Source organism: Eschrichtius robustus, chromosome 12, assembly GCF_028021215.1.
Source record: "Eschrichtius robustus isolate mEscRob2 chromosome 12, mEscRob2.pri, whole genome shotgun sequence".
In the NCBI taxonomy this organism is placed as follows: Eukaryota; Metazoa; Chordata; class Mammalia; order Artiodactyla; family Eschrichtiidae; genus Eschrichtius; species Eschrichtius robustus.
In genome coordinates this window covers 48,555,124-48,579,908 of record NC_090835.1, presented here as the reverse complement: position 1 = coordinate 48,579,908, position 24,785 = coordinate 48,555,124, and the positions used below count along the sequence as shown (strand labels likewise).

Genomic DNA, 24,785 nt, shown 5'->3' with positions numbered 1-24,785 from the left:
AGAATCCGCCTTACAGTACAGGGAATGCGGGTCTGATCCCTGGTCAGGGGACTAAGATCCCACATGCCGTGGGGCAACTGAGCCAGCATGCCACAACTACTGAGCTCACGTGCCTCAACAAGACCAAAAGTCAGACAAAGACACTAACAAGAAAAGAATACTATGGACTAGTATCCATTATGAACTTGATGTAGATATTTTCAGCAAAATAACTAGCAAATCAAATTCAGTAGCATACTAAATGGATCATATACCGTGGCCAAGTAGGATTTCTTTGGAATGCAAGGATGATTCAACATATGAAAATCATTGTTGTACATGACGTTAACAGAAGAAAGAGAAAAAGAAAACCCACCTGATCATCTCAGTGCAGAACAAGCATTTGAGAAAATTTAACACCCTTTCATGATAGAAACATGCAACAAAGTAGGAACAGAAGGAAACTTCTTCAACATACTAAAAGCTATATATGAAAAACCTACAATGAACATCATACTCAATGATGAAAGGTTTTCCTCTGAGTTCAGGAACACAGGAAGGATGTCTGCTTTTGCCACTTCTATTCAACACAGTACTGGAAGTTCTAGATTGAACAATTAGGCAAGAAAAAAAATAAAAGACATTCAAACTAGAAAGAAAGAAGTAAACTTATGTCTGTTTGCAGATTGTATGATCTTATATGTAGAAAACCCTAAACATTACATAAAAAGCTACTTGAGAGACTTCCCTGATGGTCTAGTGGTTAAGAATCCTCTTTCCAGTGCAGGGGACACGGGTTCGATCCCTAGTCAGGGAACTAAAATCCCACATGCCATGGGGCCACTAAGCCCGCACGCCACAACTACAGAGCCCACGTGCTCTGGAGCCTGCATGCCACAACTAGAGAGCCCACGTGCCACAACTACTGAGCCCGCACGCCACAACTAGAGAGAAGCCCGCGTGCCACAACGAAGGTCCCACATGCCGCAACGAAAGATCCCACGTGCCGCAACTAAGACCCAACGCAGCCAAAAGATTAAATAAATAAATAAATAAATATTTTTAGAAAAACTATTTGAACTAATAAATGAATTTTGTAAAGTAGGATGCAAAGTCAACAGACATAAATCAGTCGCGGACTTCCCTGGTGGTCCAGTGGGCGAGACTGCACGTTCCTAATGCTGGGGGCCTGGGTTCAATCCCTGGTTAGGGAACTGGATCCCGCACGCATGCTGCAACTAAGAGTTCTCATGCTGCAACTAAGAATCCACATGCCACAACTAAGAAGTCCACATGCCGCAGCTGAGTCTGCATGCTGCCACTTAGAAGCCGTCGTGCCGCAACTAAAGATCCTGCATGCCGCAATGAAGATCCCACATGCTGCAACTAAGACCTGGCGCAGACAAAATAAATAAATAAATATTTAAAAATAAATAAAAGTAAAATGGTAATCTTTAAAAAAAAATCAGTTGCATTTTCTACACTAACAATGAACAATTTGAAAAAGAAATTACAAAACAATTCCATTTACAAATAGCATCAAAAAGAATAAAATACTTAGCAGTTAACTTAATCAAGGAGGTGGAATACTTGTACAATGAAAACTATAAAACATTGCTGAAAGAAATTAAAGAGGATGTAAATAAATGGAACCACATCCCCCCTGTTCATGGATTGGAAGACTTACTATTGTTAAAAAGTCAATACTCCCCAAAGTAATTTATAGTTTCAGTGCAATCCCTATCAGAACCCCAATGGCTTTTTTTTTTTTGCAGCAATAGAAAAAGAAAATCCTAAAATTCGTATGGAATCTCAAGGAACCTCAAATAGCCGAAACAGTCTTGAAAAAAAATGAACAAAGCAGGAGGACTCACACTTCCTGTTTTCAAAGTTTACTGCAAAACAACAGTAATGTAAACAGTATGTTATTGGCATAGAGATAGGTATAGAGACCAGTGGAATAGACTAGAAAGCTCAGAAATAAACCCTCGTACATATGGTCAAATGATTTTTGACAAGGGTGTCAAGGCTATTCAATGGGGAAAGGACAGTCTTTTCAACAAATGGTGCTGGGAAAACTGAATATCCCAATGCAAAAGAATGAAATTGGACCCTTAACCAACACCATATTCAAAAATTAACTCAAAATGGATCAAAATGGACCTAAATATAAGACCTAAAACAATAAAACTCTTAGAAGAAAACATAGGGCAAAAGTTTCATGACGTTGAATTTAGCAGTGATTTCTTAGATATGACACCAAAGGCACAGGCAACAAAAGAATAAAAATAGACAAGTTGGATTTCATGAAAATTAAAAAATTTTGTGCATTAAAAGACACTATCCACAGAGTAAGAAGGCAACCCACAGAATGGGAGAAAAGATTTGCAAGTCATGTATCTGGTAAGAGATTTATAATATCCAGAATATATAGAGAACTCCTAAAACTTAACAACAACAAAAAATCAACTTTAAAATTTAATAGACATTTCTCCAAAGAAGATATTCCAATGTCCAGAAAGCACATGAAAAGATGCTCAGTATCACTAATCATCAGGGAAGAATGCAAGTCAAAACTAAAAGGAGATACTAACCCATTAGGATGGCTGTTATCAAAAAATAGAAAATAACAAGGATGTGGAGAAATGTGAATCCTTGTTCACTATAGGTAGGAACGTAAAATGGTACAGCTGTTGTGGGAAAGAGTATGGCAATTCCTCAAATCAATTAAAAATAAAAATACTGTATGATCCAGCAATTCCACTTCTGAATGGAATTATACGCCAAAGAACTGAAAGCAGGGACTGAAACAGGTATTTGTATACCCATTTTCATAGCAGCGTTATTTACAATGGCTAAAACTTGGAAGCAACTTAAGTGTCCATCAGTGGATGAATGAATACACAAAATGTATATACATACAATGAAATATTATTCAACCTCTAAAGGAAGGAAATTCTGACATATCCTACAACATGGATGAACCTTGAAGATCTTACGCTAAGTGAAATAAGTCAGTTATAAAAAGAAATACTGTATGATTCCACTTACATGAGATACTTAAGAGCAGTCAAAATCATAGGGACAGAAAGTAGAATGGTGGTTGCCAGGGGCTGGGGAGAAGAGGCAACTGGAGTTAGTGTTTAATGGTATAGTATTTCAGTTTGGGAAGATGAAAAGAATGGATCGGAGCAAGGAGGAAAATCTGAGGAGATGATGATTGTGGAGGTGGGGAGGAATGGAATGAGGAATCTGTTCAGCTATGTCTTAATTTAGTCAAGAAGTTTAGCAGAAAGAAGAGAAAAGGTCATGCTGTGTATATAGGACCATAACTATATTACTTTCCTATCTATTTATGTTAGTTACTGTACTTTTAATGCCTTGCTGTTGTATTCTATTTTAGACTTTGGAGTTAGTGCTTTTTTAGCAACTGGTGGTGACATTACCCGAAATAAAGTTAGAAAAACCTTTGTTGGAACCCCTTGCTGGATGGCGCCTGAAGTTATGGAACAGGTACTGTGTCTTTTGTCTCTTTAAAACGATTTGGGGTTTTGTTACAAAATTGAAAAAATTGAGTAGTGTTTGCTTTTGTTTGTTCTACTAGGTTAGCTTTGGGAAATACGTCTCTGTTCCTTGTTTAAGACTGGTCTGTGCTTAAAAAAAAAAAAACCAAAACTCTAGAATCTTAACAAAGGACATATGAATCTCAAGATTTATACAAAAGGCAACCTAAGGAATAATATAATCAAGATTGATTTAATGCTAATATCCTTAGTACAAATTAAATGACCTGACTTTTTTTTACATGTAGTTTCATTGCTATGGCTCTTGAAGGACTAGTTTTCTCCAAGTCCCTATTTCCCAGTTGTTTCAAACAAACTGCAGTCTGATGTCGCTTATCCCATCACCTAATGGAAACTGCTAATTCTCCAATCCAGTGCTCATTTTTTGCTCCTTGTTTTGCTCTCTTTGTGGCATTTGAAACTGTTGACCTTTTCCCCCTTTACTCACATCCTTAGCTTCCTCATTCTTCACCTACTTGTCGGGCCATTTCTCTGGCTTCTCTTCTGGCTTTCCTTCTACTGCTAAATGACACTGCTTCCCAGCACCGTGTTTCTGACTCTTCTATTCTCTGGCGACACATACTATTTTCATCTCCACTTCCCACCTGTTAACTATTTCTAAATTATATCCAGTCGAGTCTTGTTTTTCAAGCCTCTGGATAGATATTTCCAATTCCCTATAGATGTTTTACATAAATGTCTTATGTCAAACTCAGTATGTAGAACTGAATCTACTTTTTATTCTGTTACAATAAAATACAATACAGTACAGGCCTGTATTGACCCTGTTGGTGAGGGAAGGCTTCCCATGCTAGGGTTATGGGGATGGCTGAACGCACAGCACCTGACACTGGGCCTAGTGAGATTGACAGCAGTTTATTATTTGTGTGTACACATATCTGGAGGCGGAGGACACTGCATGCCCCACGGGGTTGCACTTAGGAAGGGAGTGAACAAACAGTTGCTGTAGGAGACAGGCTTTGTAGTATCAAGAGAGTGATATGCCCTTTGGTTTCCTTGTGAAGGTGTGATTGGCTTGTTTGAACAATTCTGAGGGCTGGCAGGGAAACCTGCTACATAGGAATAAACAGGAACTGCACCTGATCCATTTGATACGCAGGGTTGTTGGGCCTAGGGGACCTTCTCCTTGGGAGGAGACTGGGGAAGGGAACTTTCGCTTAGGTCAGTAGAGGTCCTCCTGTTTACCCAATGTTGAAGCAGCACGTAATATGGAGCTTTAATTTTAGGTCTCAAACCACACACTCCCCAAACCTGTTTCTCCTCCTATATTGCTTAGGATAGAAAATTAAAATATTTAATTATATAATATGCTGGTGACAGTTATAAAGGAGAGAAATTTGGCAACATATTCACACCAACAACTTTAAAAATATTCTCACCCCTGGTAACTTTTTTCATTCTAAAAATTAAGGTGATAAAACAATACCATAACACAGAGGAATTAATGGGGAGGGTGTGGGACATATATGTAATGGAGTGTTAGACGCAGTCATAAAAAGGAACAAAATTGGGTCATTTGTAGAGATGTGGATGGACCTGGAGACTGTCATACAGAGTAGGGTGAGTCAGAAAAAGAAGAACATTAACGCATATATGTGGAATCTAGAAAAATGGTGTAGATGATCTTATTTGCAAAGCAGAGATAGAGACACAGATGTGGAGAACAGGCATGTGGACGCCAAGGGGGAAGGGGGGGTGGGATGAACTGGAAGATTGGGATTGACATATATACACTATTGATACTATGTATAAAATAGATAACTAATGAGAACCTACTGTGTAGCACAAGGAACTCTACTCAGCGCTCTCTGGTGACCTAAGTGGGAAGGAAATCCAAAAAAGAGGGGATATATGTATACGTGTGGCTGATTCACTTTGCTGTACAGTAGAAACTAGCACAGCATTGTGAAGCAACTATACACCAATAAAAATTAATTTAAAAAAAGAAAAAAACAATACCATAACATAGGAAATTTGGAAAACTATGCCTAAGACTGCCTAACATTTTTTTTTGTTCTAGTTCTTTCTAGTTTTTTTCTTTAATAGGCTATATATCTGTTTGTAATAGTATCAAAACTTGTGAAAAATTTTGTAATCATTTTTCTTCATAAGTGCTTTATCATATCACATCATAAAGTGGTTTTCCATATTTTCATATAGAATTCATTAGTGTTGCTTTTAGTTGAGTATATAATATTTCTTTAAATGAATATACCATACTTAACTATTTCCGCATTGTTGGTGAACATTCATTCAGTTTTCTTTCTTTCTTTTTCTTTTTTCCTCTTACCAAGTATATTTGGCTTTTGCCAACTTTAGATTATATTTTATTGGTTTAAAGTTTATGGTTCTTGATACATATTGGAAGCTATCTTTTAAAAGTGCTTTTAGGATGGTAAAAATAATCTTGTACGTCTCTCTGTTCTGTACAGGTCCGGGGTTATGATTTCAAAGCTGACATCTGGAGTTTTGGGATCACAGCAATTGAACTGGCCACAGGGGCGGCTCCTTATCATAAGTATCCACCAATGAAGGTGAAGCTCATATTCAAAATACTACCCCAGCTCATGCCTCAATTCTCTTTCAGAGCCTTACTTCATTTGACATTCTTTTGTTGTTGTTGTTGTTCTCCTTCACTTTATTTATTTATTTATTTAACATCTTTATTGGAGTATAATTGCTTTACAAGGTGGTAGTTTCTGCCTTATAACAAAGTGAATCAGCTATGCATATACATATATCCCCATATCTCCTCCCTCTTGCATCTCCCTCCCACCCTCCCTATCCCACCCCTCTAGGTGGTCACAAAACACCGAGCTGATCTCCCTGTGCTATGTGGCTGCTTTCCACTAGCTAGCTATTTTACATTTGGTAGTGTATATATGTCCATGCCACTCTCTCACTTCATCCCAGCTTACCCTTCCCCCTCCCCGTGTCCTCAAGTCCATTCTCTACATCTGCATCTTTATTCCTGTCCTGCCCTTGGGTTCTTCAGAACCTTTTTTTTTTTTTAAGATTCCATATATATGTGTTAGCATACGGTATTTGTTTTTCTCTTTCTGACTTACTTCACTCCGTATGACAGACTCTGGGTCCATCCACCTCACTACAAATAACTCAATTTTGTTTCTTTTTATGACTGAATAAAAAGTCATTCAGTCATTCAGTTGTATATATGTGCCACATCTTCTTTATCCATTCATCTGTCGATGGACACTTAGGTTGCTTCCATGTCCCGGCTATTGTAAATAGAGCTGCAATGAACATTGTGGTACATGACTCTTTTTAAATTATGGTTTTCCCAGGGTATATGCCCAGTAGTGGGATTGCTGGGTCATATGGTAGTTCTATTTTTAGTTTTTTAAGGAACCTCCATACTGTTCTCCATAGTGGCTGTATCAATTTACATTCCCACCAGCCATACAAGAGGGTTCCCTTTTCTCCACACCCTCTCCAGCATTTATTGTTTGTGGATTTTTTGATGATGGCCATTCTGACCGGTGTGGTGTGTAGTTTTGATTTGCTCTTCTCTAATGATTAGTGATGTTGAGCATCCTTTCATGTGTTTGTTGGCAATCTGTATATCTTCTTTGGAGAAAAGTCTGTTTAGGTCTTCTGCCCATTTTTGGATTGAGTTGTTTGTTTTTTTGATATTGAGCTGCATGAGCTGCTTTTAAATTTTGGAGATTAATCCTTTGTCAGTTGCTTCATTTGCAAATATTTTCTCCCATTCTGAGGGTTGTCTTTTCATCTTGTTTATGGTTTCCTTTGCTGTGCAAAAGCTTTTAAGTTTCATTAGGTCCCATTTGTTTATTTTTGTTTTTATTTCCATTTCTCTAGGAGGTGGGTCAAAAAGGATCTTGCTGTGATTTATGTCATAGAGTGTTCTGCCTTTGTTTTCCTCTAAGTTTTATAGTGTCTGGCCTTATATTTAGGTCTTTAATCCATTTTGAGTCTATTTTTGTGTATGGTGTTAGGGAGTGTTCTAATTTCATTCTTTTACATGTAGCTGTCCAGTTTTCCCAGCACCACTTATTGAAGAGACTGTCTTTTCTCCATTGTATATTCTTGCCTCCTTTATCAAAAATAAGATGACCACATGTGCATGGGTTTATCTCTGGGCTTTCTATCCTGTTCCATTGATCTATATTTCTGGTTTTGTGCCAGTACCATACTGTCTTGATTACTGTAGCTTTGTAGTATAGTCTGAAGTCCAGGAGCCTGATTCATTTGACATTCTTATCCATAGAATTCTGCCCTGCATTCCTTCTAACTCCTGTAGCAGTTAAAATCTCTATTAGATATTTGGTATTTAGCATTGGGTGACTTTACATTGTAGTGGAGCTTTTTATATGATGACTCACCATCTCCTGACTGTGTAACTAGTTTGACATTAGGATCTGTTGTGTCTTATTTTAGGGTGTGTTCCCCACAGTCACTTGTGTAGAACAGCCTCAGTGGGGATGATGATCATTTCTACTTTATAAGGTTGTTGGAAGGGTTACGTGTTAATAGTAATTATCGCTAGCATTCATTGAGCACTTATCTGTGCCAGGCACTGTTTTTAAGTGCTTTTAAGTGTTTTAAGTGCTTTTTATATGTTAAATAAGATCCATGCAAAGTGTTCATGTGCCATACATATATATTATTCTCACTGTTACTGAATAAAAGTTTGCTTTGTAGTAGGACATTAAGCAGCTTTTATTAAAAGGCCTCTTATATCCTGAAGGAGTAGTTACCTGAAACGTAGTTGTTAATCCTAATGCCCCAACGTTAGTAATAAGTGAGTTTTTTGTGTTTCAAGATGGTCCTGCCAGTACTGTTGGCAGCCATTTTTATCTGTGACCCCTTAGTTATAATATGCACATGAATTCTATTTGTTTGCAACTGTAGCTGTTGTTTATAGTTCTGCTTGACCACTTTACAAAATGCCCTATGACTGTTTAAAATGGTGACCACCGTTGTGAATTTTTGTCATAGTGATATTACTCATATATCTATGTTCTTGGTGCATTTTAGAACCTTTAAAACGTTATTTTGTCCCCTTTAAGGCGCTAACAATGTAGAGAGGGACAAAACCAGTAAGCGGATAGTATGAAAAACCTCTCTATATCTGCATATTCAAAACATATGTATATTGACCTATATATTTGATGCGTGAAAGGTTAGTGATATTTTAAGGCCACAGTTTTTTCTTAAAGGTCAAGATGCCTAGGTGTAAGTGAATATTCACAGGGTTTTGAAAAGGATGGTTTTTTAATAACTGTAAGGTGGGAGGCTATTTTTAGGTCCAAGAAATGGCTTATTTTTAAAAAGAGGTGGGGGAGGAAGATGAGGTTTACTTTATATCATTGTAGGCAGTGACTCCTGCAGTTGTAGCCAGACATACACGTTAACCTATTTGCTCAAAACGAGAAATACTGCCAATCTTAGTAGTTCCCTTTCAGTAAATATAAATTGAATCTGTATAGCAAGTAATAATTCTGATTATAGCCTTTTAATTTTGGTGTTGACTTTGTGCTTAGAAAAATGGCTTATACTTTTATTAAAAAGTCAAACAGTATAGAAAAACACAAATTATCCCAAATTCCACCATATAAATGTGACCTTTATGATTTACATCTCTATGCATCAAGATAGTACGTTGCCATGTCAGTCAAAGAAGGTAGAGATTTCGGATGGACAGTTGCTGCAGGGAAGGTAGGAAGAATGCAAACTAAAAGAGGCTGTAGCTTTGTTAACTGGGACATCATCAGTGATTTCTATGATTGGAGTTTCTGAGGAGTTCTGGGAAGAGAAGGTCAGGTTACAAGGGGTCAGGTTGAAGCAGAGCCATGAATAGGTAAAGTCAGCAAGGTCACACTCTTAATTTTGCTATGGTTTTAATTTTTTTTAAGATAGTTTGCTGGTATAAGAATGGGGACAGAGGACATGAAGAAAGGATTCCAACTAAAGGACATACAATACAATGTTGATACAGTTGAGCCCTTGTAGGCACATTGCCTGGGAAGCCAACTATCTATAAGATACTGTTTATATGGAAAACACCTAAATAACTCTAGTTTCCAAACAACTGGTCTAAATGTGAACTTTTAGAAAATGAAATCTGCTCATATGTTTGGAGGTTGTCTATATTGAAAAAACTTGGCCGCAACATTTAATTTACTTTACTGAGTCTTCAGAAGTTTATATTGTGTTAAAAATTCTTACAGGTTTTAATGCTGACACTGCAGAATGATCCTCCTTCTTTGGAAACTGGTGTTCAAGATAAAGAAATGCTGAAAAAGTATGGAAAATCATTTAGAAAAATGATTTCATTGTGCCTTCAAAAGGATCCAGAAAAAAGGTAAAATATGAGATAAAGCTTACTTTTCTCTTCATCTAATATATAAACCATTGGGGAAGGCTAAGAATCACATACATACATGCCATACATACATACATGCACAGGGAATTCAAAGGAACTAAATACAAACATTAGGAAAAAAATGCACAGACCATTATACTAGATTGGAAATGAGTGAATTACTTTCTCCCTTCTTTTTAGTATACAGTGTATCCTAAATAGTTAACCTATTTCCTGGTTAATTTCTTATAATTATAAATTTCTATGTTACTGAAATGCCAAGTTAGTGGGAGGGCTTATTTTCAATTTGCATTTAAGAGTTGTAAGTAAAGCAGTATCTTAATGCTCTTTATAATTTTAATAACAAGAGAAATATACATAGCAAATATTATATTTAATGTCAAGTAGTCATACTTATTTCCTTACTGTAAAGATATTTTAGTTAAGTGGATCAAAAAGTCAAAGAGCTTATTGTTAACATTAGAAAGATTGGGTGGCATGTAAGTAAAGAAACATGATCATCTAATGTGTGTATCTATATGAATTAAACAGAAGCATAGAATGTTGAAGATCATTGAATACAATCTTTTATCTTTGAGGTCAACCAAAACTCCTGATTTCTAACCGTGGGCCCTGTTCCCACTCTATCTTACCTTTCTGTTTCACATGGTATATACATAGTCCACTCAGGCTCTTAGCACTAAGAGGTCTTTAATTTTGATTTTTCTAAAGCTCAACAAAAGTAAAAGATTTGAACTGACATCCTTGATCATGTCTTTAGTATATTTAATGGGCTTCAAAATTTACTGTTGGAAATATTAGAAAGGGTAAAAAAAAAAAACAGGCAGTAAAATTCAAACCTATGTTTTTAGAACTTTTTTTCTCTTTCTGAATAAATTGGTATAAAACATAGGTAACGCTTTTGCTTCTGCCAAGTTAGTTGACTAAAATAACAGAATTCTCTTGTTACAAACACCCAGAAATGCTGGCTAAATCTATCAAACTTAAAAAACCAAATACAGAGATGAACTTGGAATAAAGGGATGTCTTCAGATGCCAGAATTAATAAGGAAGCCATAAATCCAAGAACTATCATAAACTAATTCTGTGGCTCCCTTCAGTAGGACACTATTCATTCCAATAACCTACTGGTTTGGATTTTTAACTTCCAAGTGGGGACTGGAAATGAGATACTGGGCCTACCCAATGGGGATTTTGAACTGAGATCTCTGCTTAAAGCTAGGACATTCAGAAGTCTGCATCCTGAGTAAAAGGAGAGAACAAAAAACAAAAAAAAAATCTGTCCATCATCACAGAGACACAACAGAAATCTTTCCTGAATAATCCAGCCCTCTGACCTGGACATTCTGCAGGTTTACAGTCTGAATTTATACCCATATTATCCACGAATCCACAGGATTAGAAAGTAAAGCAGTTATTACTAAGCCAGTTTTATTTCTGGCAGAAGCAATTGGAAACTGCACTGTTAGAATACTTCCAAAACCCAGGTCCATGAGATTCTTTTTTTTTTTTTTTTTTTTTTAATTTTATTTATTTTTGGCTGTGTTGGGTCTTTGTTGCTGTGTGCAGGCTTTCTCTAGTTGTGGCGAGCAGGGGCTACTCTTTGTTGCGATACATGGGCTTCTCATTGCGGTGACTTCTCTTGTTGCGGAGCACAGGCTCTAGACGCATGGGCTTCAGTAGTTGCAGCACGCGGGCTTTGTAGTTGTGGCGCGCGGGCTCAGTAGTTTTGTCACACGGGCTTAGTTGCTGCGTGGCATGTGGGATCTTCCCGTACCAGGGATTGAACCTGTGTCCCCTGCATTGGCAGGCAGATTCTGAACCACTGCACCGCCAGGGAAGTCCCCCATGAAATTCTTGCACTGAAGAGATCACAATCCAAAATTACAAAACACACAGTATAACACTACGCTGTGAACTAGAAGCAACATTCGAAGAAATAACAGCTGAGAATTTTCTGCATTGATGAAATACCTTTATTTTCAGGCTAAGGAAATATCACCCCAGATTCCAAGCGGTATCCCTCTTTTCCCACTTGTACACATTGTCGTGAAACTACTGGACACAAAGGCAAAGAGAAGCTCTTAAATGCGACCTGAGAGAACAGATTACCTACTGAGGAATAGCAGGCAGATTGACAGCCACTTCCCCAAAAACAACAGTCAAGGCCAGAATATACTGGAACAGTGCTGAGAAAAAATAACTGTTAACCCAGAATTCTCCATCTAGTCAAACTATCATTCAACAGTAAGCATGAAATTAAGTTATTTTTCAGACAAAAATTGAGTTTTCCAGTCATGTTTTAATCACTTAAAGAACTCTCTAAAGTGTACTTTAGAAAGAAGGAAGTGAACCCAGAAGAAAGGAACGAATCATAAAAAACAGTGTTGTGCAGACTGTTGAACATATTGAAATTGTGACTGAATGAGAAAATAGGAATTGTAATGTCTACTTTCAGTTTGCATAGCACTTCCACACTGACTCTCTCTTTTAATCTTTATAAGAATCCTCTGAGGCCCTGGTTCTCAAGCTTGAGTGCATATTGGTATCACCTGGGGAGTTCTAAAAACTGCTGATACCCAGGTTTGCCCCCACAGATTCTGCTTTAAGTGTTAAGGGGAACAGCCTGGGCATCAGGATTTTTTTTTTTTTTAAATAAGATAAGAGTTTATTTCTATCTTGTGTAACAGTTCACATGTGGTATGATAACTCTGTTTCAGGAGGGCAATACAAAACCTAGGCTGCTTCTGCCTTGTTGCTCTGACATAGCTAGAATATGACCCTCATGTCTTTAGTCCCAAGGATTTTTTTTTAAACTCCCAGATATTGTAATGCACAGCAGTGTTTTAGAACCACTGCTTTTAGGGACTTGGCCAGGTAATACTGAACCTTAGAGAAGTGATTTGCTCAGGATTACATGGTAGGTATGTGGCGTTAATCAGGTCCAATTTCTTATGTGTAGTATTTATTATTTATTCTCAGTCATAACTAGTTTGTGAAATGGACAACAATGCCTTTATGCAAATGAAGTAAGACTGTGCACAGTTGAGTTAAAAACTGAGTTTAGGGCTTCCCTGGTGGCTCAGTGGTTAAGAATCCGCCTGCCAATGCAGGGGACACGGATTCGAGCCCTGGTCCAGGAAGATCCCACATGCCGTGGAGCAACTGAGCCCGTGCGCCACAACTACTGAGCCTGTGCTCCAGAGCCCACGAGCCACAACTACTGAGCCCATGCGCCGCATCTACCAAAGCCACGCGCTCTAGAGCCCGTGCTCCACAACAAGAGAAGCCACCACGGTGAGAAGCCCACGCACAGCAACGAAGAGTAGCCCCTGCTCGCCACAACTAGAGAAAGCCTGCACACAGCAACGAAGACCCAACACAGCCAAAAATAATAAATAAATAAATAAAAATTAATTTTAAAAAAACTGAGTTTAGATTAAATTGGGGGACTATACGTTACTCTTAGAATCTTCAGTTTTTTAAAAGGAAATTGTGAAATATTTTTTAAAAATATGTAGTTACCTAAGATGAAGGCTTGCAGGCAACCATGTGGCAAGAAGCATAGGGCTTGATTTGTGAGTTTAAATATATCTTTTTGCCTTGTTAAAGTAGATAAAGCCAACTTCTTGGGAAATAATATTAAATAGCAAATATATTGAAAGCCACTAAGAAATCATGCTTTTAAAAGAAACATTTCACTAATGAATTTTTGAAAGAGCCTACAGTAATTATTATCAGAACATTTCTATTTGAGTTTTTAAATTCTGTTCAATGTCTTGTACTGAGTTTATCCTTTTTGGTTTTTAGTAGGTTAAGGACAGTGGAGTACACTGAGTTTTTATCTTGATGCTCAAGAAATCATTTTTGAAAATGAAAACCCACATTCCACTTGAATTTATAAAAACTTTCTTTTCTGGTTTTAGACCAACAGCAGCAGAACTGTTAAGGCACAAATTTTTCCAAAAAGCAAAGGTAGGACATTCTAACTTGATTTCATGTGTTCATATGATCCTCCTCAATTACCCAAATTAGGTTCACTGTTCAGATGTTGCATTAAGATGATTATTTTTGGAAGAATGATGGTAGATCAGATAATTGCTGAGGGCACTATTTATACAATCTTTGATATATAAGATAAATGTATTTTTCATATAAATTAAGTGTCAGGTAAAACTTACAACAGGAAAAATGAATATTAAACTTTACCGTTATAAATAAAATCTGTGGAAAATTCTGTGAAATATACTGAACTCTCATTTCAGGGTTTACTACTGAATTAGTAAACATCTCATTGCCCAAAGATGTGGGATAAGTAGGATGTTACTGTAGTTGGGAAATGTGGGACCATGATCCCAAAGGACATATGTTAAAGCAAACTTTTCATAGATAATGGTTCTTACAGTACACTAAAGTTTTTTCTCAATTTATAAAGTCATGGTAGTAACATACTAAGGAGCTTCAGAAGCTTTTTTCAAACTTCTTTATAAAACAGTTACTATATCACATTTTAATTGTGGTGAATATTTCTGTGTCAGTTATTTTGTTCAATAAAAACTTCTTGTGAGAAGAAAATACTTATTTTTCCTCTCCAGAATAAAGAATTTCTTCAAGAAAAATTATTGCAGAGAGCACCAACCATTTCTGAAAGAGCTAGAAAGGTAAATGGGGATTTAACTCAGTTCATCTGGGGAATTACTTAGAACAGATTTACTTTTACATTTTGAAAGTATGTTTAACTAATACTGTGTTAACAGTATGAGTATTACTCATTTTCTTTCAGTCTTTTCTTTAGCATTCTTTGATATATTCTTTTAGCAATAGTCTACTGTATGCCTTGGTATTACTCCACTATCAACTAGAATGAAAAGGTATGTTACATAATTAATGAATTAATTCTAAATTCTGTTAAATCACTGTTTGCAACTACCAGAGTAAGTTGTAAAGTTGTGAAGTTTCTTCACACCATACAAAAACAATGAAGACACCACTTCGCACCCACTAGGATAACTATATCAAAAAAGACAAACAATAACAAGTGTTGCTAAAGATGTAGAGAAATTGGAACCCTTACACATTACTGATGGGAATGGAAAATGGTGTGGACGCTTTTAAAAAGCAGTCTGGCAGTTTCACAAAAGGCTAAACAAAGTTGCCATATGACCCAGCAATTCCACTCCTAGTCATACCCAAGAGCATTGAAAACATGTACACATAAAAATATGTACATGGGTCCAATCGCTGGCAGCCGAGGGCTGGCGGAGAGACACGCCCACGGCTGGGGAGTTGGCTGAGAAGAAAAATCCACCATGGGTACTTCTGGGGATTCTCCATATTGATGGAAGAAAGTGTTCAGAGTACCAAGTGAATCCCATTGAAGCCATGTGAGGGAGACAGGAGAGGCTAAATACAGCCACATTAAAAACCATCAGCAATGTTGGAAACAGCTTCAAGCTTAATATCAACATCTATATCCTAAGCTGCTTCAGCTGACTGAATTTCCATTAAATAACAGTATCCTTTCTCTTGGCTGACTGGAAGAACTACATGTTTTAAGAAGAAAAGAGTTTAAAAAATTAAATAATTCAGTCTTATGTCCTTCCCCCTGACTAAAGTAGAAGCCACTTCCCCATTATTTCATGATTAATATGAAAAAGTACAGGAACAATGAGAGGAAGTTCATCTGTTTCCAGTAGTAACATTCTGGTTTCTGTTGGAATTCCATTGGCAACAGAAGGAAGCGGCATATACCACATGCCTGCCCTATTACAATACAAAAAGCTGTCAACTTCAAACTCTTTTGAAATGTTCGTAAAGTAGAAAAGATGATTGTGGCTTTCCTTCAGTATTATTTGGGTAACCTAGCCTTAAAATAGTGAACAAACATAAGTCCTTTATCCTTAAGGCAGGACCAAACCAAGATATTAGTGGCCTAGGTAAGCTAATAATTTGGCATACCTTCAAATGGATACTTTTCAGATATTCACTCAATAGTTGTTTGGGTGAGGAGTTGGGCATGGCAGGCCTTGAGAGAGAGTGGAAAGGGGGCTGGTGGGGCCTTTCAGTTTGCATACTCTATTCAGTATAACAAAGACATGCAACTGATCAGGCTAGATCTCCTTGGAAGGCAGTTTGGTGACCATCTGTAGATTTTCAAATACGCCCTTCCCTACTCCAAGCTGTTTATCAAGGCATTAGTAACTGCAGCATTTATAACTGCACTGGTAGCTCCTTGAAAGGTTACTGCTTTATATTCTTTTCTCTACCTTGTTGCATTCCCAGTGATGCTTTCACACTCCTTATAGATCCAGCCTCCCTTCTATATCATGTACTGAGTGTTTGTTATGTGCCAGGTACCGTGCCAGATACTAGAAATATAAAAGTGATTAAGATACTTTCCATGCCCTTAAGGACACACCTTGGGTAGGGGAAAGATTTACAAACAAATAATACAATACCACAGTGATGAAGCCTATAGCAGTAAAATGGTTATTACTAGATATTACTGGTAAAATGCTCTGAAATCCTTTCTTAAAATAGAAGGTATTTTGAATTTGCCTCTATCTCTGGAAATCTTATCTTGGGTAAGGATTGGAATAAAAAGAGAGTAATGTTAAAAAAAAATGTATATGAATGTTCATAGAAGTATTATTCATAACTAAAAAGTGGAAACAACCTGAATGTCCATCTATTATAAATGGATATATAACATGTCATGCACCTATACAGTGGAATATTATTCAGCAATAATAAGGAATGAAGTACTGATACATGCCATAACATGGATGTACCTTTAAAACATTATGCTAATTGAAAGACATATTCTATGATTCCATTTATGTGAAATATCCAGAATAGGCAAATGTATAGAGACAGAAAGTAGATTATTGGTTGCCTAGGACTTGAGCAGATTGTAGGGAAATGGGCAGTGACTGCTAATGGGTATGGGATGTTTTTTGGGGGGTGGATGGAGTGATGAAAATGATCAAAATTTGATTGTGGAGATGGTTTCACAACTCTGAATATACTAAAAATCATTGGATTATAATACCTTAAATGGGTCAATTTTATGGTATATGAATTATATCTCTGTAAAGCTGTTACTTTTAAAAAAGAAGCATTTAGAGAATGGCACTACCACAATGGCTCTTGGAAATTGAAAACATTATAGAAGAAATGAAAAAAATGCTTTACAAAGATTTTAGGGTAAAGTTGAGGAAATTTCCCAGAAAACAGAGCCAAAAGGCCAAGAGATAGATAACAGAAAAGATGAGAACATTAGAAGATTATTTGAGAAGGCTCAACATTTGAGTTAAAAGAGTTCCAGAAAAGGAGAACTGAGAAAAACAGAAGAAAAGAAATTATTGAAAAACTAATTCAAGAAAAATTTTGTGAATTTCCAGATTGAAAGAGCCCAAGTACCCAGCACAGTGGATGAAAATAGACCAACAGTAAGGCACATTTACCATGGTAGCTCATAATACTGGAGATGAGAAGAAGATGTGTAGCTTTCCAGAGAAGGGGGACAGGGCATGGACAGGATCAAGGATCATAATGACCTCAGCAGCATCTCTGGAAGCCATATCACAATGCAGCACTATTTCAACATTATGAAAAAAAATGTTTTCTAACCCAGATTTTTTTTTTAACCAGGCAAACTGTAAGTGAAGTGTGGGAATAGAATCAAGTTATGTTCAGAAATGCCTGGCTTTAATAAATGTGCCATGTTGATAGTAGAGGAAGTGCTTAAAGTAAGAACAGGGAAGTCATGTGATCTAGGAAGCATGGTCCTCTGGATGACAGTAGAGTGAGATCTAAAGTACCAGACCTGGTGTCAGTCTGGTGGAACAGATCAGGTGGCTCTGGTGAGAGGAGATTTACGCAGCAGGGAGAGAATTGGGGGATGAATATGACAAGAAATAACAAATATTAACTCCAGGGAAAATTAAAAAGTTATACAGGAGAGAAAAGTAATTGTAATATATAATAAGGTTCAACTGTATAGTTTATATAATTGTGTTATATAAACACTGAATATTGATTTAATCAAAATTACAATGTATCTTGAAAAAAGAGTAGGGGATTGATAATAGGGTTAAATTCTCATTTTGCATAGCAGGAAGTTCAATAGATAGTTCCTAAAACTAGAAAATCAAGGGGTAATAATAAGAACAGGTTACTCAGAGAGATAAATATAAATTCCAAAAGAATAAGCTAACATGAATTGAAAGTGGTTGCCTGTGAGGAAGAAGATGAAAGTTAGGGGACTGCTCTTTTTCTTAACAACACTTGCATAGCTGTAGTACTTTTGAAACTATGGAGGTATAATTGTGATTTTAAACATTAAAATTGAAAAAAAAAGAGCAGCATCTTCATCTTGGGTTTATTTATTTGAGGGCTTAAACTCCCCCCCACCTTTTTTTCAGTGTCTCAAGATACGAAACCATTAATCAAATTTGACCTGTGACTTCACATACGAAGGATTTGGATGATGTGCAGGCTCAGAGTACGAAGTACAGGGAGAGTCAGTGGTTGTGAGTAAAGACAAATAGTGGAGATTATGAACAGAAAGCAAGTGAAGGATGGAGGATGTGAGTTTATATAGGAAAACTTCTTTATTGGGAAAATTATTATCTGCTTACAGCGTTGAAGTAATAGAAGGAGGGAGAATATGGCTGACTTTTCTATATAGTAAGTGTCGAACACTACCATAGTCCACGTCTCTCTTCCTAATGAGCAGGTTCGGAGAGTACCAGGTTCCAGTGGCCGTCTTCATAAGACAGAAGATGGTGGCTGGGAGTGGAGTGATGATGAATTTGATGAAGAAAGTGAGGAAGGGAAAGCAGCAATTTCACAACTCAGGGTAAGTTTTGTTAAACTATATGCTTTAGCTAGAGTTCTATCTTTTTGTCTGAAGCCTCTGAGATAATACTATATTCTGTGGTTCTGTTCAGTTTAACCAGCTAAAATATAAAAAATACAGACAGAATTTTCTTGAACAACTTATTAACAACAGGAGCCCAAGTTATTCTACATGGAAAAGGGGACTGGCATATCTGTTTTACTGTGATGATATTTCGGGTATATAAAAATGACCTAAATCGAGAAATGAAAACTATGGTGTCTGAGATGAAAACATACTGGATTAGATTAATGGCTGATTAAACACTGCAGAAGAAAAGATTAGTGAATTTGAAAGCCTAACAATTGAAACTTTGTCCCTAAAGCCTGTTAACTTTCTACCTGAAGAGGAACAGTGCACCTCTTCTTCAATTGGTATATCCTGGATCGTGTGTGTGAGTGTGTTAGTTTTTGCTAGAAGTGGACACCAAGACATGAAGTGAGCAAATACTATTTGAAAAATGGTGCTGATAGACTTGCTCAGTGCAGGGTTGCCACAAACCTTCAATTTGTAAAAAAATGCAATATCTGCAAAGCATAATAAAGCCTAGTGCAATAAAATGAGGTGGGCCTGTATCTTAAAGAATTTGTTCCAACATTTTCTTGTTTGCATTGTTTACAGTATTAAATCTGCTTGTATACTTATCTTTTCATTTATAAGTCACATTTCTTTTTACTCTGGATGCTTTTAAGACTTTTTTCTTTATGAATGGTTTTGAGCAATTTGATATCGTATGCCTAGGTGTATCTTTTTTTTTTCATGTTTCATGTTTAGGGTTTATTGAGCTTCTTGGATCTTTGGGTTTATAATTTTTTAATCAAGTTTGGAAAGTTTTCAGCCATTACATTTTCTTTTTTTAAAATATTTATTTATTTATTTATTTATTTATTTGGCTTCACTGTGTCTTAGTTGTGGCACGTGGGATCTTCATTGCCACATGTGGGATCTAGTTCCTTGACCAGGGATCGAACCTAGGCCCCCTGCATTGGGAGTGTGGAGTCTTAACCACTAGACCACCAGGGAAGTCCCTCAGCTATTACATTTTCGAATGCTTTTTCTGTCCTTCCACCTTGGAGAGTCCAATAACATGTATATTAGGCTGCTTAAAGTTGTCTGACTGCTCACTGATTGTCTTTTCATTTTTAAAAAATTCTTTTTCCCTCAGTTTCATTTTGCATAGTTTCTAGTGCTAGCCTGTTCATTAGTCTTTCTTCTGCAGTGTTAATCTGCTGCTAATCCCATCCAGTCTCCTTTCCATCTCAGACGTAATATGAGAATTTTGATTTGGTGTTTGATTTGGTTGTTAGGTTCTAGAAGTTTGATTTGGTGTTTGTTTTTGCATCTTCAGTGTCTCTACTTAGCTTTTTGAAGATATGAATATATAATAATTATTTTAATGTCCTTCTCTGCTAATTCTAACATCCAAGTCAGTTTTGGGGTAGTTTTCTCTTCACTGTGGCTTGAAAAGTGTTTTTGGGAGTTGAGTAGAGAGAGGTAAGAGATCAAGGCAGATAAAATTTGATAAGGTAGAGTACCAAGGAGGAGAGAACTACCCAGAGAAAGAAGCTTAGAGCTTCCCTTTTGAGTATTCAGCAGCATACTTATCAATGACTATATGTGAGAAAACTACCCATGTGGAGAAAGTGCCCAGCACTCACACAGCCAGGAATAGCAGTTAGACTGGAGAAACTTATAATTCACAGGGCATTTGGTAGAGTGCTCAGTAATGGGGTATAATATGTTGCCCTAGACTGAACACTGCTCCAGACCCAACTAACAACTCATCAAAGCAGGATCCAAAAGGATTAAACTATTTCCAAGTAACTTTACTGTATTCCAAAACAAAGCTCAAGAAGACTTACAGAAATTATCAGCATGCAACAAGGTAAAATTCACAGTTTCTGGCATCTAATCGAAGATTACAAGAGTAAGCATAGCTTATGCCCAGATCGTGGTTTCTAATGTCATTCCCTACTAAAGAACAAAGGCTCACTGGAGAAATGGCTGATTCCAGGGCTTACACAGGGAAAATGCAAGATAAATCTGGAATATCTTCTTTTGACAGACAGATTTTTTATTTTAAAAAAGTCATAATAATATGAGCCTGGTTGAAGGAGCTCCCACTGGCCAAATTAGGGAGAATTTAACCATCAAAATCATTAAGTGTAGTAATAAATTATAAATCATTTAAAAAATAGGAATCTATAGGCCCATACGAATAATAAATAGATATATAAATACATGGAGGGGGGGGATGGTTTTTCATTACGGTAAACTGCCAGTGCTGACTGGTAAATGTAGGAGTGGATGGGGAAGTTCATCATTTTACAGCCATCATAAAACAATCATAAATGTTAGATCAGACAAGGATCATCAATAGGTGCTAAATATATGGGAAAATTTTGATGAACAGGATATTTACATGGTCTTAAAGTTTCTCTCCATAGATGGCCTATTAGTTGCAAGAAAAAAATACTGCATACCTGAGAAATTAGAAAATGCCTTGACTCGATGATTAAAATTAACATCACTAATGAGGGGCAGAGGGACATGTGATTCCCTAAGATATGATACTATAAGAAGGATACATCACTCTGTAGAATTCATTTAAGTCTGAATCATGAGGAAACATCAGACAAACCACAAATTAGGAGCATTCTATTCAAATAGAGTGTGTAGTAGGCAGGCGGGAATGATTATGTGTAGGAGGTCATTGGAAAAGTTGGATTATGGAGAGTAAATTAAAGTATTATTTTTAAATTTACTGAAGTTGATTGCTTTAGTAGTGTGACGTTATGTAAGAGAATATCCCTATTCTTAAGTACACAGTGGGGACTTTCCTGGTGGTCCAGTGGTTAAGACTCTGCACTCCCAATGCAGGGGGCCCAGGTTCAATCCTGGTCAGGGAACTAGATCCCGCATGCCACAACTAAAGATCCTGCGTGCCTCAACTAAAAGATCCTGCACACTGCAACAAAGATCCCGCACGCGGCAATGAAGATCCCGAGTGCCGCAACTAAGACCCGGCGCAGCCAAATAAATAAATATTAAAAAAAAGAAGAAGAAGAAGAAATGCACAGTGACTATTCAGTTGTAAAGAACTATGATTATATGCAACTTATTCTCAAATGGTACAGGATTGATTAAATATATATATTTAAAAAGAGAGAAAGTGAACACTAAATAATAAAGCACATGAGGAAAAAGGTTAGTAATGGATGAATCTGGGTAAAGGTTATAGCAGTGTTCTTTGTATTATTCTAACAACTTTCTGTAAGTTTGAAATTATTTCCAAACAAAGTTTTTTTTAAGGTTTTGTGTTGGCTGTATACTTGCTGTAACCCATTAGCTATTGCCTGTACCTTGATTCTCCTTAATAAAATGGTAATGAAAATTTTAAAAACCTAAACTGACCTTATAAGAAGTCTAATTCACACTTGGTAGAATTTACCATAAATTGACGTTTGTTTAGAGATATGTTGTTGTTTTATGTATTCTCCAGTGCCTGTATCCAGAATTACTACTAACTTATGATTTACTGAATCAATTTAGCTTTAGATTTTCATGTGGTATATTGTAATTAGTATTTCAATTTTGGCTCAAGAGTTTTCTTCATTAAAGCCTATAATCAGAATTACTCTGCTTTAAGAATGTGTTGGCTAATTAGCTTGAATGTTTACATTTGGTTTGAGATATTATGCACATAATATGTTCATGATTAGTAGAAAGAATTGAACTTTGAAGAATGTGACCTCCCTACTAACTGATAACTCAGTCCCATTATGCTTGCTTATAAATCTCAAGTTCTAGACTTAAAATACCATAAGTATATTGATGCGTTACAGGCTACCTGGACAAAGAATACAGTAGTATCATGACAGTTTTCTTTTTCCAGAAAACTCTCACTAGAGTTACCGATGAGTTAATTATGGATCAGAATGAAATGGAGTTGACTTGCATTTCAACATTCCGTGCAGTTTGGAACTGACTACAAGTAACCTGAGTTTTCAGTTAACAAGCCTCCTTTTTTTGTATTTCTTTTAGTCTCCCAGAGTGAAAGACTCATTAACAAATTCTGAGGTAAGTAGTTGTGATTATTGAATCATTAAAGTATATGTGCTTTTGTTTTGTTTTGGTTTTAATGTTAAGCACACTTTTTGGTATGTGCCTAAATGGGAATGGGAACTTAACACCAGTCGAATTTTATTAGAGCTGTCGATTCTGAGTTTGAATGGATCTTTGCAGTAAATGGTGCCATTGCACTCATTTTAAAAGTGGGCCTAAGAACCCAGAATGTTCTTTTTTGCTTGCTTGACTTTATGAACTGCTATTTTTATCTTGGGCTGCTTAAAGTGGAAATTAGTCTTTTTGCATTAGTCTGTCCAGGAATTTGTCATATGCTGCCTTTGCTTTTTGGACTTTTTTCCTCAGCCTCTTGTCAAATAGATTCTGATGTCTATAGTTACTGCCTCAGTGTGATAGGGAATCCTACTAAACAGACTCCTGTTAGGCTGGCCTGCCTTATGCTCCTTACCTAAAGAAAATAATCATCTCATGAGTATTCAATATTTGGTTTAATGGCACACATGTCTTGCTCTTAATCCAATTTGTTCTTGCCACATGCTTAAAAGTAACTATTTTTTCCACTTCATTTGTATATATAGTATACAATTATGTACAGGATTATGTTTAAGACTGAAAATACTGTATGTACCTCAGCTTATTACAGGCTAGTATCTGACAACTTGAATTAGAACTGCTATTCACTAAGATTTCTGGCTCTTCTTCTTGGTATGCGGTAGAATTGCATTTTTCTGCCCCTTGAAGTTACTCATGGCCGTGGCAATTACTTTTGGCCAATAAAATGTGAGCAGAAGGAAGAGCCACATTGTGATTCCCTGGGTTCCCTTGCTCCTGCCATCATGACCTGCATCCCTGCTGCAAATTTAGGTACCAAATTTATCCTCTGCTGGCCACAGATGGACTTGAAGTGTGTGCAAGAAATAACTTTATCACCTCACACCTGTCAGAATGGCTATTATCAAAAAGACAACAAGTGTTGGTGAGGATATAGAGGAAAGAGAAGCCTCGTGCACTGTTGGTGGGAATGTAAATTGGTGCAGCCACTCTGGAAAACAGTTTCTCAAAAAATTAAAAATACAATTATATATCCCGCAATTCGACTTCTGGGTATTTTCCCAAAAACACTAATTCAGAAAGATATATGCACCCCTGTGTTCATTGCAGCATTATTTACAGTAGCTAAGATATGGAAACAACCTAAGTATCCATCAATAGATGAATGGATAAAAAATATATGATATATATGTATATATACACAATGAAATATTACTCAGTCAGGGACTTCCCTGATGGTCCAGTGGCCGGGTCTCTGCACTCCCAATGCAGGGGGCCCAGGTTCGATCCCTGGTTGGGGAACTAAGATCCCACATACCGCAACCAAGAGTTCACATGCCACAACTGAGGATCACACATGCCACAACTAAGACCCAGGGCAGCCAAATAAATAAATAAATTTTTTTTTTTTAAAAAGAAAGAAGTATTAGTCAAAGAAGGAATGAAATCTTGCCATTTGCAACAACATGGGTGGACCTGGAGGGTATTATGCTAAGTGAAATAAGTCAGAGAAGGACAAATACCATATGATGTCACTTATATGTGGAATCTGAAAAACAACAAATGAACAAACATAAAACAGAAACAGTCTCATAGATACAGAGAACAAACTGGTGGTTGCCAAAGGGGAGGGGCGTGAGGGGAATTGTGAAATAGGTGGGGGAGATTAAGAGGTGCAAACTTCCAGTTATAAAATAAATAAGTCATGGGGATGTAATGTACAGCATAGGGAATACAGTCAATAATATTGTAATAACCTTGTAGGTGACAGATGGTAACTAGATTTATTGTAGTGATCATTTTTTAATATATAAAA

At 36.7% G+C, this 24,785-nt stretch overlaps 1 protein-coding gene across 1 annotated transcript in view; it reads left to right on the top strand.

The window, feature by feature from the left end:
• OXSR1 (oxidative stress responsive kinase 1) overlaps positions 1–24,785 on the top strand; it is a 97,328-nt gene that overhangs the window by 59,012 nt on the left and 13,531 nt on the right. The window contains exons 6-12 of the mRNA XM_068558069.1: positions 3,383–3,492; positions 5,996–6,097; positions 9,776–9,909; positions 13,857–13,905; positions 14,526–14,591; positions 18,671–18,793; positions 22,877–22,912. Coding sequence (XP_068414170.1) covers positions 3,383–3,492; positions 5,996–6,097; positions 9,776–9,909; positions 13,857–13,905; positions 14,526–14,591; positions 18,671–18,793; positions 22,877–22,912 — 620 coding nt within the window. The remainder of the gene's footprint in view (positions 1–3,382; positions 3,493–5,995; positions 6,098–9,775; positions 9,910–13,856; positions 13,906–14,525; positions 14,592–18,670; positions 18,794–22,876; positions 22,913–24,785) is intronic.